Below are 15,806 nucleotides of genomic sequence, written 5' to 3' on the forward strand. Positions count from 1 at the left end.
ATCATGATTAGTGCACAGGTGTACCTTATACAGCCCACAATAAAAGGCCACTCTGAAATGTGCATTTTTGTTTTTGCTTTATTGGGGGTCTGGGGACTCAGAACCAGTCAGTAGCTGGTGTGACCACCATTTGCCTCATGCAGTGCAACACATCGTCTTCGCATAGAGTTTATCAGATTTTCAATTGTGGCCTGTGGAATGTTGGTCCAATCCTCTTCAATGGCTGTGCGAAGTTGCTGGATATTAGTGGGAACTGGTACACACTTTCGGATACGCCGGTCAAGCACATCCCAAACATGCTCAATGGGTGACATGTCCGGTGAGTATGCTGGCCAGCATGCCAATTGCACACTCCCTCAATGCTTGCGGTATCTGTGGCATTTGCTGTGTGATAAACCTGCACATTTCAGAGTGGCCTTTAGACAGATTTGTGGACAACAGTTTGAAAGAAATGGTAATATTGTTTATCTGGAATGAATTTTAGATCTTTGAGTCCATCTCATAAAAAATGGGAGCAAAAACAAAAGTGTTGTGTTTATATTTTTGTTGAGTGTAGTTATGAAACAGTTCTAGCCCATAAGCCAGCGCCAAGCATTCTTTTTCTATCTGAGCATATCTACGTTCAGCTTTTGTCATGGGTCTGGATGCATAAGCTACTGGTTTCCATTGGTCATTCTCAGCTTGAAGAACTGCTCCAAGTCCATCTTTTGAGGCATCTGTAGACAGTTTTATTTTTTTAGTAGGGTTCACTCTTGTTCATAAACTTCTGTCCACTGGAATTGACTATCATTGTACAGGAGTCTGTGAATGTTAGTCATCCTTGCACTCAAATTGGGAATGAATTTTTCTGTAAAATTGATCATCCCCATGATGCGCAGGACACCCGTTTTGTCAACAGGCGGTGGCATCTTTGAGATGACTTTTATTTTATCTTCATCTGGTTGAACACCTTGGCCAGATAGTTTGTCTCCCAGAAACATAATTTCTTCGACACAAAACTCACATTTATTTTTATTAAGCTTCAGTCCATTTTTCCGTATGCGCTCCATGACACGTCTCAATCTGTCATTGTGTTCTTGAACTGTTGATCCCCAGATGATGATGTCATCAATGTAGATTCCATTCAAGGCTTCTGTGATCCGCTCCATTGCTCTATGAAATATTTCTGGTGCAGATTTTATCCCAAAAGGAAGCCTTAGAAAACAGTATCTTCCAAAAGGTGTGTTAAAGGTACAATGGCCTTTCATCCAGCTTTACTTGCCAGAATCCTTGTGATGCATCCAACTTGGTGAAATAACTTGCTCCGGCCATCTCACTGATTATTGCGAGGAAAAGTTAGACGTTGTTTGAAGTAAATTTGATGTTCACTGTTCAACCTAAGTAGAATGAATGCTGCTAGAGCAGGGGTAGGCAACTCCAGGCCTCGAGAGCCGGTCTCCTGCAACTTTTAGATGTCTCCCTGGTCCAACAGAGCTGGTTCAAATAGCTGAATCACCTCCTAAATACAGTTAAGTTCTCCAGAGTTCTGATAATGACCCCATTATTTGACTCAGGTGTGTTGAAGTAGAAACACATCTAATAGTTGCAGGAGACCGTCTCTCGAGGCCTGGAGTTGCCTACCCCTGCTCTAGTAGCACTCATTAGGTTGAACAGTGAACATCAAATTTACTTTAAACAACGTCTAACTTTTCTTAGTCTTCAGATTCATCAAACACAAATGTGTTTGCAATCTCCTTTAAGCAATCTTCCTGATCTTCAGGCAGAGAAGTGTCCTGTTTTTTAACCAGACTTAATGGGGAGTTCCTTCTCTGATGTCTCCTGTATTACGGTGATCGATTCTTTTTTGCTAACCGCTGAAACGTCTTCTTCTTCCATTCCAGCACTTTCATTTGAACTCGTTGTATTAGCAGGGGCATGTTTCTCCAACCAGAGTTGAAATGGAATCATTTTGATCTTGTTGCGTCTCCTTGTTGGTGGCTGTTGCTTCGACGTGGAAGGCTGTTCCTTTTCTGCTAAATCAATCGTCTCCTGCACTCCAGCGATGGTCACTTCTTCTCTGACCAGTGGATCATTCTGCTTTTCAATATTTCCTGCAGAAATCTCTTGATCATCAGGGACGTGTTCCTCCGACAGGGTTTTAAATGATACCTGGTTCTTCTCAGTGGAATCACTCTCAGGTGGCTGTCTGTCCCCTTTCTGATCCACTGTCTCCAGTACTTTGGCGATCGATTCATTTTCAGTCGCCAGTGAAGCGTCCTGCTGTTCAATATTTTCAGCAGAAGTCTTAAGCTCCTCAGGTGCGTGCAGCGCCCACCAAACTGCAAACGACAACTTCTTCTTCTTGCGCTTGGGTGGCTTGGGTGGCTGTAATTCCATTGCGACAATGTTATCGGCTGGAACCTCCTCGACTCCAGGCTGGTTGGACTGCATTGTAACCTTTGCTTGTTTCAGGTTGTAAGCTAAAATCACTTATCTGTAAACTCAGTAAAGATTTCACGTTAAGCTTGATGTCAACGAAATGTGAACCAAACTAAGATGAAAAAATCTTACAGTGAACTGCTAAAAAAACTCTCAAGAGGAAAGTATCAACAACGGCTGCTAACAGGTTGTGATGACAGTAGATCCATGTGACGAGCTTATATCATTGCTGCTGGTGATGTCAGAGTTCTGCCTTTGGAGTTACATTGTGATGTCACATTGTGATGTCACAGTTTGGTTCGATATTCAGAGCGGGCTTGTCTTACGGATTTCTGATATATATATATATATATATATATATATATATATATATATATATATATATATATATATATATATATATATATATATATATATATATATATTATATATATATATATATATATATATATAGTGGCCACGATTTATTTCGTGGGATTAACTTAATTAAGTTCATTTTCTCTCCTCGTGTTGCGAAGATTCTCCATTTTTCTAGCGGCGAGTTCAGCTTCGCTCTGAAAACACCACTTCCCAAAATGCCCCGCGCTCCAGGCGCGTAGGTGTTTCCGGTGTCTAGTAACATTTTACTTCCTTCCACACAGACCGACACGAACAAACCGAGAAAGAAGACGTCGCTTACGTTAAGTATTGTCGCCAAAAACCGCCTTCCGAGCTCAGCGTTCGTCGTATTTTCGTCGGATGAAACGTGGCATGTGGCCGTCGGTGTCCGCAGCCTGAGATTTAGCCGAGAACCGCAGACTGTGTCGCGTAGGCCTCCGAGGGAAGAAAGTTTAGCGTCGGGCCTGTAAACAACATGTCCTCCGCCTCGCAGCCTTCCTCCAGACGGCAGTGGTGCTACCTCTGCGATCTGCCCAAGATGCCGTGGGCCATGCTGTGGGAGTTCAGCGAGGCGGTGTGCCGGGGATGTGTCAACTACGACGGCGCGGACCGGATCGAGCTCCTGATCGAAACGGCGCGGCAGCTGAAGAGCACGCACGGGGTGTTAGACGGCAGGTCTCCCGGTCCCCAGCAGAGCAAGCCCGGCTCGGTGGGGACCCTCGAGACGGGGCGGCAGCATAGTGAGCGCGTAGACAGGGGCAGGGGGGAGTACGGGGTGTCTTCCCGGCTTCCGAACGGGTTGCACCGGGCTGAGGACGTGGCTTTGTCGGAGGGGAGCCGCCAGAGCCCGAACACCCGCCGGGTTGTGACCGGTACGGTGCCCGGGCTCCACAGCACCATCTCTCACGCCTTGATAGCTCAGGGGCTGGTGGCGGCTCCTCACGGGCTTTTAGCCCCGTTGTCGGGCTCCCGAACTGCCAGCACACCCATCGCAGTCTCTGCCGGGCCCATCATGGGTGAGGGAGGCAGGAGGCAGGCAGTGTCTCTGGGGGTGGGCGCCAGCACCTCTGCCCTGGTGGGTATAGATCCAGCGGTGTGGAGGAACAATGAGGTGATGGCCGAACTGAACGAAGTGGCCAGAAACCGGGTGGAAGGCTGGCCGAACCGACCCAAAGCGGTGCGAGACGTGCTGGTGGCTCTGAGCAACTCCATCCCCTTCAACGTCCGCTTCAGGAAAGACCACAACCTGCAGGGCCGCGTCCTGGCGTTCGATGCCAGCACAACTCCCGAGTTTGAGCTGAGGGTCTTCGTCGAGTATCCCGTGGGCTCCGGGATCATCTTCTCAGGGATCCCGGACCTGGTCCGACAGATGTTCCGGGATTCGGCGAAAGACGCAGGCAAAGCTGTGAATTCCGGCCTGCGATACGTGGAGTACGAGAAGCGGCAGGGTACCGGGGACTGGCGTGGGCTGTCCGAGCTCCTGAACGACGCCGTGAGGATGTTCAAGGAGCCGCCCATCCCAGAGGTCCTGCCCCAGCCGGATCCGGTGCTGTCGTTGGCGGCGACAGGCCGCCCGGGTCCGGCGAAAAGCACGAGCAGACGCCGGAAACCTTCTCCCGGCTCGGAAAACGGAGAGAGTGACGGGAGACCCGACCACCCTGCCAGGGAGTCCTGGCCTCGGAGCGCCTACACAGAGCCTCTGCCCGGCATGGCGGCCCCTCAGGAAGGACCGCCGCGCCTCCACAGCCAGCCGTCGCCCATCTCGGCCCTGATGGGCGTCACGGACAGCCTGAGCTCCAGCCAGATGCCCAGAGACAGCCCAGGCATGTCCGCAGCCCACTCCTCGACAGCCGGTCGCTCCACCAGCAGCAGCCCGTCCACCGCCTCCACCTCGGCCTCCCAGGCGGCCATGGGCCAGAGCATGAGCGCGGTGGGGCCGAGCGGCAACGCCAGCACCGGGGAGAGCACGAGCAGCACGCAGGGCACCCTGCTGTGCTGCACGCTCTGCAGAGAGCGCCTGGAGGACACACACTTTGTCCAGTGTCCCTCCGTCCCTCACCACAAGTTCTGCTTCCCCTGCACCCGAGCGTTCATCCGCAGCCAGGGGCAGGGAGGGGAGGTGTACTGCCCGAGCGGGGAGCGCTGCCCTCTGGCCGGTTCCAACGTGCCTTGGGCCTTCATGCAGGGGGAAATCTCCACCATCCTGGCCGGAGATGGAGACGTGACGGTAAAGAAGGAGGAGTGACCCCCCGCTGACCTCCCGACATCTCCGACCTGTCACGGTAAATGCTAAGATGGAGCAGGAAGCCTGTGCCACCTTAAAGTCTGGTCTCAAACCACTAAGTTATGAGGTTGAACCCAGTTAGGTCTGGGAGGCTTAGATATTTAGACGGAAAGTACAAATAAAATTTAACCTACCTAATTTGGTTTTATTGTAGCCTAAATGACTTAAAGGTCATTATTTATAAAAACATCAGTACTTAATCAGATTAATCCCACTCAAGATCTGTGATTAATCATCATGATTAACTTTGTAAACTTGAAATAAATGTGCAAGCAGTTGTGGTTTCTGCAGGAATGGCGCTCTGGGCGTCCGCCTCCTTCTGCCGCACTGCAATCAATTCAAATACAAGAAATTATCACAGTACAGGTTAGGTTATTTATTTTCCCACTAATCAACAGTAACTAAGGTAAACTTACTCCACTACATATGCATACACTAACAAAAATGCTACGGGGACAACTGACAGATGAGCTATAGTTTATGTTTGAGTGGTTTTGGTCCCACGCCCCTTTCTGATGCCACCCTGGGAAAATGCCCTTAAAGCCGATATCGAAGACTGCACATTTCTGTGCACATTTTCAAAGAATTGAAAGAAAATGCTCTATCGACTCAAACCAAACATGTCTGGAGATTCTCCGTTTCAATCATATAATTCAAATATTTATGTTCTTCCTTGAATTTATTTATTTATTTTTTATTAGAAAACTCAAAAATATTACAAATGGGCTCCATGTTAGTACTCAGTCGTGCATCACCTGCACATTGCAACAACATTTCAACTATCCAGAAAACCAGGAGCTGTAAGACTCAATACACACAAACATCCTTGTACCTCTACTATTATTTTAGTAACTTAATTTATGCCAAACTCAGACATCTTCCATCACCCTAACCATTGTAATGGTGACACAATACAATACCTCTACTGTAACTATCAGAGTTCAGCACAGTCGAAACAAAGACCCCGAAAAATGGCCTCAGTTTTGAAGAACTCGACTGCACCCAGTAACCGCTTTTAATCACATTTTTAAATGTATTATTTATTGACACACTCATTGATAAAATGGAGAGGGTAGTAAAACTAACAGTCCTTACGATATGGACAGTTTTGGGGCTTTAAACATCAATAATTATAATTTATCATGACACTAATTAATCATTTATGCGTTTATAACCACAAATGAGAAACGATACGATAAATGTCCATCGATACTTTGCAGATAGTTACAAAAATAAAATAGTTGAACTCGATGAACCGCTTGTCTTGCATGAGGCTTTAGAGAATTATATTTCAGTGTTGACGGTGTTTAACAGAACATTTATCAGAACCTGTAAATGGTACAAATATTTAGTCAAAAAAGACTCCCAACCATTTTCAATTTTTCCAGTTTTAAAAATTAAAATGCATCCCAGTAGATGGCGCTGTCGAGGATCATACACTGCTGAGCAGTTTTAGTTTTCTTTCAGCACAATGATTGTTTCATTGGAAATATTTTTATTTTTTTTATATTTTTGAACAGCATCCAGACATCGGGAATACCGTCGTCTCTTCCTGATTTTGTGTAAACCTCCGCATTAAAAACATCCTGTAGAGCTTTGCCGCGGTGCATTCAAAGACCAAGTGGAAAAAAAGCTTTCTGAGATCCTCATGCGGCCGGACAGTCGCTCCATCTTTAAAGACAGAGCGGCTTGCTGGAAGTAAATAATATAAATAAAAAAATAATCTGGGATTCTCTTTCGGCAGTTTTTACTTCTGGAGTCGTTTTAAAATAAAAAAATGGCTTGAACGGATGAATTAATTGATTTTATGGATTTCAGTGGCATTTAGTTTTGATTTTAAACATCACAAATTTTCATCAATGATTTGTTTGAATAATTGGAGAAATATGCATCCATTCAAATATGAAGATGGTTCATGACTAGTTTTTATTTTTTCTTTATTCAGGGTTGGATCTGCCACAATAGCAAATTTTGATGGACAACAAATTGTCCCTGCAAGTATTGCGATTAGCAATATCATTGCTAATCGCAATAATATTGCATTTTTGCAAGACAAATACTGCTGAGATAATAATGGAAATTTGCCCTGAGAAAAACCAACAACTTTTAACTCTATAAAGAACAAGCAACACTAGAACGGGAACATATTGTATAAAGCAAAACACACAAAAAAAGTAAAACAGAAATGAGAAGCACACAATCAAAACCATAAGCAAAATTGATTATGAAGTGCCTGTAAACAAATTTTCCTTCAAAACAAAAATTAATCAGAATGTAAATTGAGTTATTTTTAATTGACTGATGTCCAGTCATTTAAATGTTCTATCAATGCCCTTGTCAGGTGTCGATTGATAAAGGTACACTCTATTTATGAAGCACTTTTACATTCTGGCATTCAAATCTTCAAAGTCAGAGAAACAAAACTGATCAGTGATGGTATTTACCAATATTTTATGTATATTTCCCTCCTCGACTCCAATCTCCTTTTAAAACCTTCCCGCTTCCACCATTTCTCCTCTTTTTCCTCTCTGTGTCCATTACATTGGAAATAAATCCCCCCAAATTTCAAAGTTCTACATTTGTGTATCAAGTGACTTACTTGCGGCTCGTGTAAGTTTGTCTGTCGGGCCTCAGTTTGACATTCGGGCAACACAAAGTGCCACACGTCGAAAACCAGAAAACATAAAAACTAAATCGGTCCGTCCGTTCTTCTTTCTTCTTCCGTTGCCTCCCTCCATGCAGGCTTTCACTTGGCTTTGTTTTATCATGAGAATGGCTGCCAGGAAATCATAGTGAAATGAAGCATTTGTCCTGAAACCGACCTGTGAAACTAAATAGCCTGTTTTGTTTTTGTTTTTTATTTTCCAAATGATTAAGTTTTCCATCTGTCCTTTCTTTCTCTCCAGGGGATCAAACACTTTGAAAGCACTTCCCTTTTTATCTCAAGCAGAGGTCCACTTTGGCTGCATTTCATCAAGCGTGCCTCTACAAGCAGAGTAAGTCCGAAGCTCCGGGAGGACAAACTAAACCAGGATCAGTTCGTAAAGACAAGGAAAGTCACCGGTGAGGAAGAGGCTCAGATCGGCCGTTCTTCCTCTCGCCGCGTGGCTCGAACAGCCCAGGACAGAAAGCACACGTTTGTCTGACAATCTGATTTGTGTTTTTATTTTTTTAAATTTTTTCTCCTGTTTGTTTTTGTGTCTGTTTTTGTTTTCCTTCTTGGTTTGTCGCGTTGTGTATTAAACCGATGCGGAACAGCGCTATTGATCGATGACTTGGCTAAAGCGATGCACTTCTTTGGAGAGAAAAAAAAGGAAGGAAAAAAAAACAAAAATCGAATGTCGAACACAAAAAACCCCATTTGGTCCTTAAAGCCAAGGAGTGCAAAAAAAAAAAAAAATGTAATCCCACATTATGTCTCGTAGGTATTCTTCTGTTGTATGTTTCAAATGTGAACTTCCTTTCAATATGGCTATGTAATTTCTATTTTTGATACAATACAAATTTCTATGTATTTGTTTATAGTGATAAGAAGACCAAAGATGGCTTCATGCTCAGTGTAATTTTATTGTAGCTGTGTATGCTGTATTCACTGATAACCTTTGGCATCAGTCACTAATTAGTCCATCTATCACAGATGTATGCTTGTTTTGTCTATTTACTTTTTGAATTATGTATGGTAAGATAATTAGCATCACATCGAATGGTTAACCCACACTTATGTGATCTGAACAGGTCAATTCTACAATAAAGGACTAAATAGTCACAGCTGCTTTACTCCTCTGCTGCTGATTTCAAAGGGTTAAAACTCCGGGTGGATTTCTGGGGAAGCTTTATTTGAACGTCGATGAGAAACATGAAAATCCCCCGGCCCTGTAAACATGCACTCGTTTCAAATACAGAGAGTACAAACGTATATATATGTATATATCCTGAATGCAAAAGTGATCAGTGGAAACGCTTGTAAATGACAAAATGTTACACTTTAGCTGGAGCGTGAAGGCGTTTTTTCCTACGGAAGCTCATTCCTGCCATGAAAGAAATTTCAAAGCCCAACAGGAAGTCGAAAAATCGGAGTTTCTACTTTCAACTTCATAATTATGAGTCAAAGTTAAGAGTTTCAACTTTCAAAATAAGACGTTCAAATTGTGAGCTCGATAGTCGTGCTGTTTCTCAAAGGAGGCTTGCTCCAGTATCACATAATTATGACTTTACATCTCATAATTGTCTTTATATGACTGATTCTCATAATCATGAAAGTCAAAACTATGAGTTCTTGTCATTTTCTTTTTTTCTTGGGCATTGATTTTTCTCTGTGATGACAGAAACGAGCTCCACAGAGTCCAGATAAGGCAGTGGTATTATCCTATATTTTTATGTGCATAGATGTAGACTCCCACTCACACCGTTTGTTTAATAATATAAAACATAACTATATGCAGTGGCGGACGTGTCAGATGGGGCAGCTGTTGTCTCCCAGGGCCTCCTTGGCCCCTTTCAGGGTCTCTCTCTTCACGCACTTCCAGTAGCCAGAGATGCCGGTTTGGTGCTGCACCTGCAGTCAGGGCACAGAGGGAGGAGGTGAAGCTGAACGTGTCGCCTCTCAACTACTTACTTTTAATTCCGATGTATCCTGGAATAAAAATCCAATGGCATTTAAAAACCAGAAAAGTTGCACACACATATAAAAAAAAAGTAACATTTGATTTGGATTACAATAGTCGACCCACTGGTGTTGACTTAGTGACTTTTGCAGACAAAAAAGGTGAGGCTTTTCAAAGTCTGGTTGATCCGCCAGAAAACCGCACTAATCAGAGCTGGCGTTAAAAAGCTACTTCGTATAAATGAAGGAAAACGAAAGTGGAAGCTCACCTTCAGACCCCGCAGCATTCTGTCCGTCATGACTCCCATGAACTCCTTGTGACTCAGGCGGTTGTCTCCGTCCATGTCGAAGAGTTTGAACACCGTGTCCAGGACGTTCTCCGACAGCTCGTGGCCCGTGGCGATCTTCACGGCTCGCTTGAACTGGTCTGTAATCAAGATGTGATCAAGAGAACGGGGAGGTCGCCCTCATGCGCTGGATGAACCGTGTCTGCCCGTTTCGATCCGACGGCGAGGCCTTACCCATCCCCACAGGACGGTTGGCCTCGGAGACCATCTTCATCGAGAAGGCGAAGTCCTCCAGGTTGTTGGTGAACAGGCAGAAGGCTTTGAATTCCTCGAATGTGATGCTCTGGAAGGGAAACGCGCCTGTTGACTGTTGATCCACGCAGGAGTCTCATCCGGACGACGTTTCCGTACCTGACCGGCAGGGATCTTCTTCCTCATGTTCTCCCAGTAGACTTCGTTGTCTTCTTCGTTGGTGTAGTGCAGCAGCCACTCGGCGAAGTCCTCCCTCCTCATGGTGTCCATGCCTCTGGAGAACTGCAGGAACTCCATCTCCTGGACCTCAGCTTGCAGGTCCTCCATGAATCTGAGCAACAGAGATCGTTTCCACATTAGAATAGAAACAACGTTTTGTGCACGTATGTAGTGGAAACACAGTTGGTGATGGTGGGAAAAAAAGCCCAGCCAAAACCCAGAAATCTCTCAGATTGACGTTTAAACGGATGAGAACATAAAAAAAAATCTGGTGATATTTATGCATTCAAGAATCTGTCCCTCTGGGATTCTGCCATTGTTTTGTAAGTTTTTGAAATCAAGGTCACTTACTCTGAGGCACAACTTCAGAAATGATTGCAAGGAATTTTGTGCCATTACCATCTCCGTCCAAAATGTCGGGCGACTTGACGAGATCCCGGCAGAATCAGAACCATGACAGCTTCTCCTACCTGCGGAACTCCTGGTACTTCAGCTTGTTGTCTCCTCTCTTTCCAAAGAAGTACGCCTGAAGGGACGTGTTCACCACCGCCGCTTCCTCTGCCGATTTCTGCAATCATCCACGAATCGTCCTGTTACTACAGCAACGGATGACGACGCACGAGAAAAACTGGTAAGATGTTCGCACACACCTCTGCCACGTCCTTCAGACGCTTCGGTTTGCTCTTGCCGATGATGTTCTTGAGCTTTGGCAGACAATGAAAACATTTTTCATTCATTCAATTCAGTTTTGTCAAGAACTTGAAACATATAGAAACTTCATGTGTTCTCACCCCCCCCCCCGCACACACACACACACACACACACACACACACACACACACACACACACACACACCCACACACACACACACACACACACACACACATTTCATCCAGCTCGATACCAACATTACATTTGCTAAATCTACCTAGCAAGACTTTTTCTTGCAGAAGTATTCACACCCTTTGGACTTTTAACACTTTTGCCATAAATGTCGACGTGTTATAACGATACCGGCATAACGATGCACGTCTGCTCTCTCGAATACCAATGAAATTTACTTTATTTAGGACACTTAACACTGGAACTGAAAATTATATTGAATATCCAAAATAACACATAAAAAGCAACTGGAAATCACACACAGAACCAGAACCAAAAATAGAATGGATAATAAAGTTTCACTGAGGTTGCATTTAACTAAAAAATAAATAAATAAAAAGTCAAAGCAAAAATCCATGCACTGCTGCTTCCTGCTGGATGTTTTGCTCTTTCTGCGCCACGTTGCAACACGAGACACAAGTTGCAACACAGGCCAACATGCCTTCGGACGAGACAGCAGGCGGCCGAGGCCTGAGCTTAAGCGGCAGGGCGGAGAAGTCTGCTTGGAACACGAAACACGTCAGGTGGCTTCAAACAGACGGATAAAACCGAAAAGCTTCCTGAGACAAAGCAGACGAAGAACGGCCGAGCGACCGGGATGCAGCTCTCCCTCACCTTCGCGTGGAGCCTGGGTCATACTTACGGCTGCGGCAACGTCGGCAGAGCTCTCGGCAGCATTAAAGTGGCAATATATTCACATTTGAGTGCACACAAACATTTGAAATACTGATATCGTGACTCAGAGTTTGACGTCTGAAAAGAAAAGCAAAGCCTCACCGTGAGAAACTCTTTTCTGTCCACTTGCTCGTTGCCGTCCACATCCAGCATCTGGAAAGCGATGTGAAAGCCGGTCAGCGGCTCTGAGAGAGAGAGAGAGAGAGAAAGGAGACGGTCGTCTCAGTCAGGAATTTGTTGCCTACGACGGCCTATTGGGACCGTTGTGGATAGAAAATGGAGAGGAGGACATCTCCTCTGAAGAAATTTACATTTATTATAGAAAGAAAACCTGGAAATTTCAGTGTAAAAAGTCAAAATATTTGCTGGAGAAAACTTGGAAATTCTGAGATAAATTTTCTAGAAAGGAAAACTTTGGATTTTTGAAACGCAGACATTTCCAAATTCCTTCCTAGAAAATTTCCGAGATTGATCTCAAAATTTCTGAGGTCTTTTTTCAATTTTCAAGTTTTTTAAAAATAAAAACTGACATTGTTTGGTCATCTTCGGTCGATGTAAAAATGCTACAGACATCAAATACGACTAAAGAAACCTGACTTTGTAATTTAATGCTTTGAAATTGTCCCTCTGTCTCTATTAAAGACCTTTTTCTTTCTGAAACTCTGTCATCAGGAAGTCAGTACATCATCAAGTGTAAAAATTGTTTTGGCAAAAAAGAAAAAGAAAAATGTGTTTTTGTTTTTTTTGTAACTGGAGTGTTTCCATTAGATAATTTATCTCCCGAAGTCCAATATGCACATAGTCAATGGAAGCAAAGCTGCTGACAGATTGTCCTGCTTCAAATAAAACCATCATAAACACGGCAAAGTCAACTTACTGGTCAGGATGGTCAGCAGGAAGAGATACTCTGTGTAGGATATTAAACCTGCAAGGCACACACACACACACACTTTACAGTCTTTAGTTAAACAGAAACTAGCCGACAGAAGCAAAAACAAAACATCACCACAGAAAGGTTCAGGTGTGCGGCAGGAGGCTCACCGTTGTCTCCCAGGTTTCTGAACAACTCGCTGCTGGGACGAGCTCTAGAGGCAACCGCCAGCATCTTGTTCACGTCCTGCCGAGAGCGCAGCGGGAGACAGACGGCGTCACCACACTGGGCTCCGCATGCAGCGTTTTCACACAGTGACACTGTTAACATACCTCGGTTGTTAAGATTCTCTTTTGGAGCTTCCCTAAAAACAGAAACAGGCCAAACTGAGTGTTGATGCTAATGAAGCAAAAAATGATAATAACAATAAGTTGCTTTTCAACTGTGGATGTTAGAAGTGTTTCTTTTGTTGCCGATGCATCTTTTACTACAAATGATACACTGAAAATTTATTTTGTTATTATTATTAAAAATAAAAATATGCTTTTCATCTTTTAGCACATTTCTAATATTGTATAAAAAAGGCTTAGGTGGGCAAATGAAAATTCTGCAAAATGTTCCAATGTTTTTTTTTATTTTCTTTTATCCAACTAATCAATTACTCATCAGATTAATTGACAGAGTAATCAAATAATCTAGTGATCCAACTAATCAATTATTCTGATAGTAGAATAATTATATAGTAGCAGCCCTGGTCAACACATGGTGATACTCTAAAAAATAAGAATTATGGAGGTAGGAATGATTTTAGTTTTATTTTTCTGAATCCAAGTTGAACAATGGCAACCTGCAACATTCATGACGACTGATTACGAAGCAAATTTATTTGCTTTGTTTGGAAATCCCATCTGCTCTTCGATAAGTACCGCGTTGTTTTTCAAACGCTGACAGCAAACTGCATCTTGAAAGATGAATTATCTTGAGAGAGATTCAAAAAGATGAGACTGAAGTGCAGCTTGTGAGCAGGGACAAGGTGTGTGTGTGTGTGTGTGTGTGTGGTAAACGTGTGCAGCTTACGATCTACTTGTTCCAGCATGACAGAGAACAGGAAGTCCCTGGGGGTCATGTAGGGCTCCATGTCGTACGTCACTGAGGCAAACTGGATGAAACGTACCTTTCTGGCAGACAGCTGAGGAGCTGCAGGTTCCTGCAAACAAAATGACCTGAGAGTTTCTGATCTAAACACCAAACTCTGTGGCCCCCACCAGGCGCGCAGTTTTTACCTGAACGACACAGGAACATCAAGCTACAAGTAGATTTAAAATAAACTTTAACCAAAGTGTGTTCCTTTTTAATCTTAGGCTGATATTCTGCCCATAAACTCTAAATGAAGACAAGCTGGTGGTTTTCACACGCTGTGTTCTACAGGCGCCGCTAGGGGGCGCCAGGTGACATCGCTTGGTGTTTACGCCTTCTGTAAAAGCGAAGCCCTCTTCTTTTACGCAGCTGGTGTTCGTCTTTCGGAGCGGAAAACGAATGAAGCGGAGAAGTGTTTTCTGTCCAAACAAACGCACTCACCTTTTCTCCCTCTGCAAGAACAGCGAAGGGTGAAGTCCTGACGTCTTCATGGTGGCACAGGTAGTAGCAGAGAGCCCCGGTTCCGACGACGGAGCCCAGAACAGCGGGACCGACCGCGCGGAACGCGGCGTTGGTCTTCGGAACCCGGGCGCTCCGGGCCAGGCTCCGGAAGGCGACGGCGAACTTTCCCCAGCTGGCCATTTTCAGGAAGCTCGCTGGCTGCCCTGTTGCGCAAACGCGGCGGCTTCCGTAGCTGCGCCGTCAGCGGGCGACCGAGTCACGGAACGCCCACTTTGACGTCAGCAGAGTAAACAACTCGCATGATGCTCACCAGGTTAAGTAGTTCTGAAAGTAGTTAGGAGTCAGGAAAGGTTTCTGTTTGAGCTCTGTGTTTGTTTATGGTGATCAGCTCTAACAATTAGAGATCCATCATTACAAGAGCCAGGATGTTGTTAAAAAATCAATTTATCATAACTAAACACATTGTAGTGAATGATTACACACAGATGGATGTTTGAAAGATCGGTCCGAGGGACCGATCTCTGTGAACTCTGCTCCGGCAGCATCGGCTGTGGCCTTGGAGATGATGCACGTGGAGTAAAAATACCCAATTAGATTCAAGTCTGGGGTTTGACTGGGCCATTTTAACAATAATGTTCTGATCATCATCCTACTGCAGTGAACCTCCTGCTCCGTCTCAAATCCGTCAGCCTCTTACAGGTTTTAATAATGTTTTACTGCAAACTGGGTGTAAGGAGGAAAACAATTTTTTTTCCAACTTTTTTATTCTTTCCATACACAAATGTTTGAATGTCTAAATCCAAAGATCAAAAATTAAAAATAGACGTTCCCAGAACTTAGCTCAGATTGTTTGGCATTTGGGCTGCAGATGAATATTTCTGTTCAGTGGAGGAACCCTGCATCACTGCTGCTGCTTCAGTTTAGAGCATGAACCTTTATTTTTATTCACATGAATTATTTACATGGCTCTTCGCATTTTGTTTCTGCGGCACAGCATGAATGCCGAATTGGTGATCTTTCGGTAGCAGCTGCACGGGAAAAACTCAGAATGCTGCATCCAAAAAACACATATCCTGCATAAAACCAGAAAATGTTTTACGCAGACAAAGAATAGCAAGGCAACATAGTCCCAGAACGTGATGATGACAACTCTTTTATTTTTATATATATTTGTTTTTCATGTTTTGACAAAAATATCTTTAAATCAGAACCCAGAAAACATGGTTTGCATTTGTATTTCACTCCCCTTAGTTTTTATAAAACCAGCCTTGGCTGCAGTTATAGCTTCAAGTATCATGCCTATATGAGCTTTGCCATGATGATACCAGAATCACGTCT

The 15,806-nt window shown here is 44.1% G+C and overlaps 2 protein-coding genes across 2 annotated transcripts; one reads left to right on the plus strand and one right to left on the minus strand.

Annotated features, from left to right (window-relative positions):
- Positions 1–3,050: 3,050 nt before the first annotated feature.
- Positions 3,051–8,848, plus strand: LOC129370498 (interferon regulatory factor 2-binding protein 1-like). The gene is made up of 2 exons (XM_055046536.1): positions 3,051–5,078; positions 7,987–8,848. Exon 1 carries the CDS (start codon positions 3,272–3,274, stop codon positions 5,039–5,041), a length of 1,770 nt encoding a protein of 589 aa, XP_054902511.1. The 5' UTR covers positions 3,051–3,271; the 3' UTR covers positions 5,042–5,078; positions 7,987–8,848.
- Positions 8,849–8,895: 47 nt separating this feature from the next.
- Positions 8,896–14,714, minus strand: micu2 (mitochondrial calcium uptake 2). Its single transcript, XM_055046537.1, has 12 exons — positions 14,448–14,714; positions 13,947–14,076; positions 13,202–13,233; positions 13,040–13,115; positions 12,876–12,923; positions 12,101–12,183; positions 11,092–11,145; positions 10,912–11,009; positions 10,382–10,553; positions 10,205–10,313; positions 9,953–10,110; positions 8,896–9,635 (listed from the first exon to the last, which is right to left on the minus strand). The coding sequence occupies exons 1-12, from the start codon at positions 14,646–14,648 to the stop codon at positions 9,534–9,536; spliced, it is 1,263 nt and encodes a 420-aa protein (XP_054902512.1). The 5' UTR covers positions 14,649–14,714; the 3' UTR covers positions 8,896–9,533.
- Between the last annotated feature and the right edge of the window lie 1,092 nt (positions 14,715–15,806).

This window comes from Poeciliopsis prolifica, unplaced genomic scaffold, assembly GCF_027474105.1.
Source record: "Poeciliopsis prolifica strain line A6 unplaced genomic scaffold, Auburn_PproV2 SCAFFOLD024, whole genome shotgun sequence".
Lineage (NCBI taxonomy): Eukaryota > Metazoa > Chordata > Actinopteri > Cyprinodontiformes > Poeciliidae > Poeciliopsis > Poeciliopsis prolifica.

Excerpts from the sequence above, each read along its gene's own strand:
- LOC129370498 (XM_055046536.1), top strand. The coding sequence starts at position 3,272 with ATGTCCTCCGCCTCGCAGCCTTCCTCCAGACGGCAGTGGTGCTACCTC.
- micu2 (XM_055046537.1), bottom strand. The coding sequence starts at position 14,648 with ATGGCCAGCTGGGGAAAGTTCGCCGTCGCCTTCCGGAGCCTGGCCCGG. Across the intron at positions 13,234-13,946 it reads CATGCTGGAACAAGTAGATC|GGAAGCTCCAAAAGAGAATC; the intron begins GTAAGCTGCACA and ends TTCTGTTTTTAG. Across the intron at positions 10,111-10,204 it reads CAACCGTCCTGTGGGGATGG|ACCAGTTCAAGCGAGCCGTG; the intron begins GTAAGGCCTCGC and ends TCTTGATTACAG.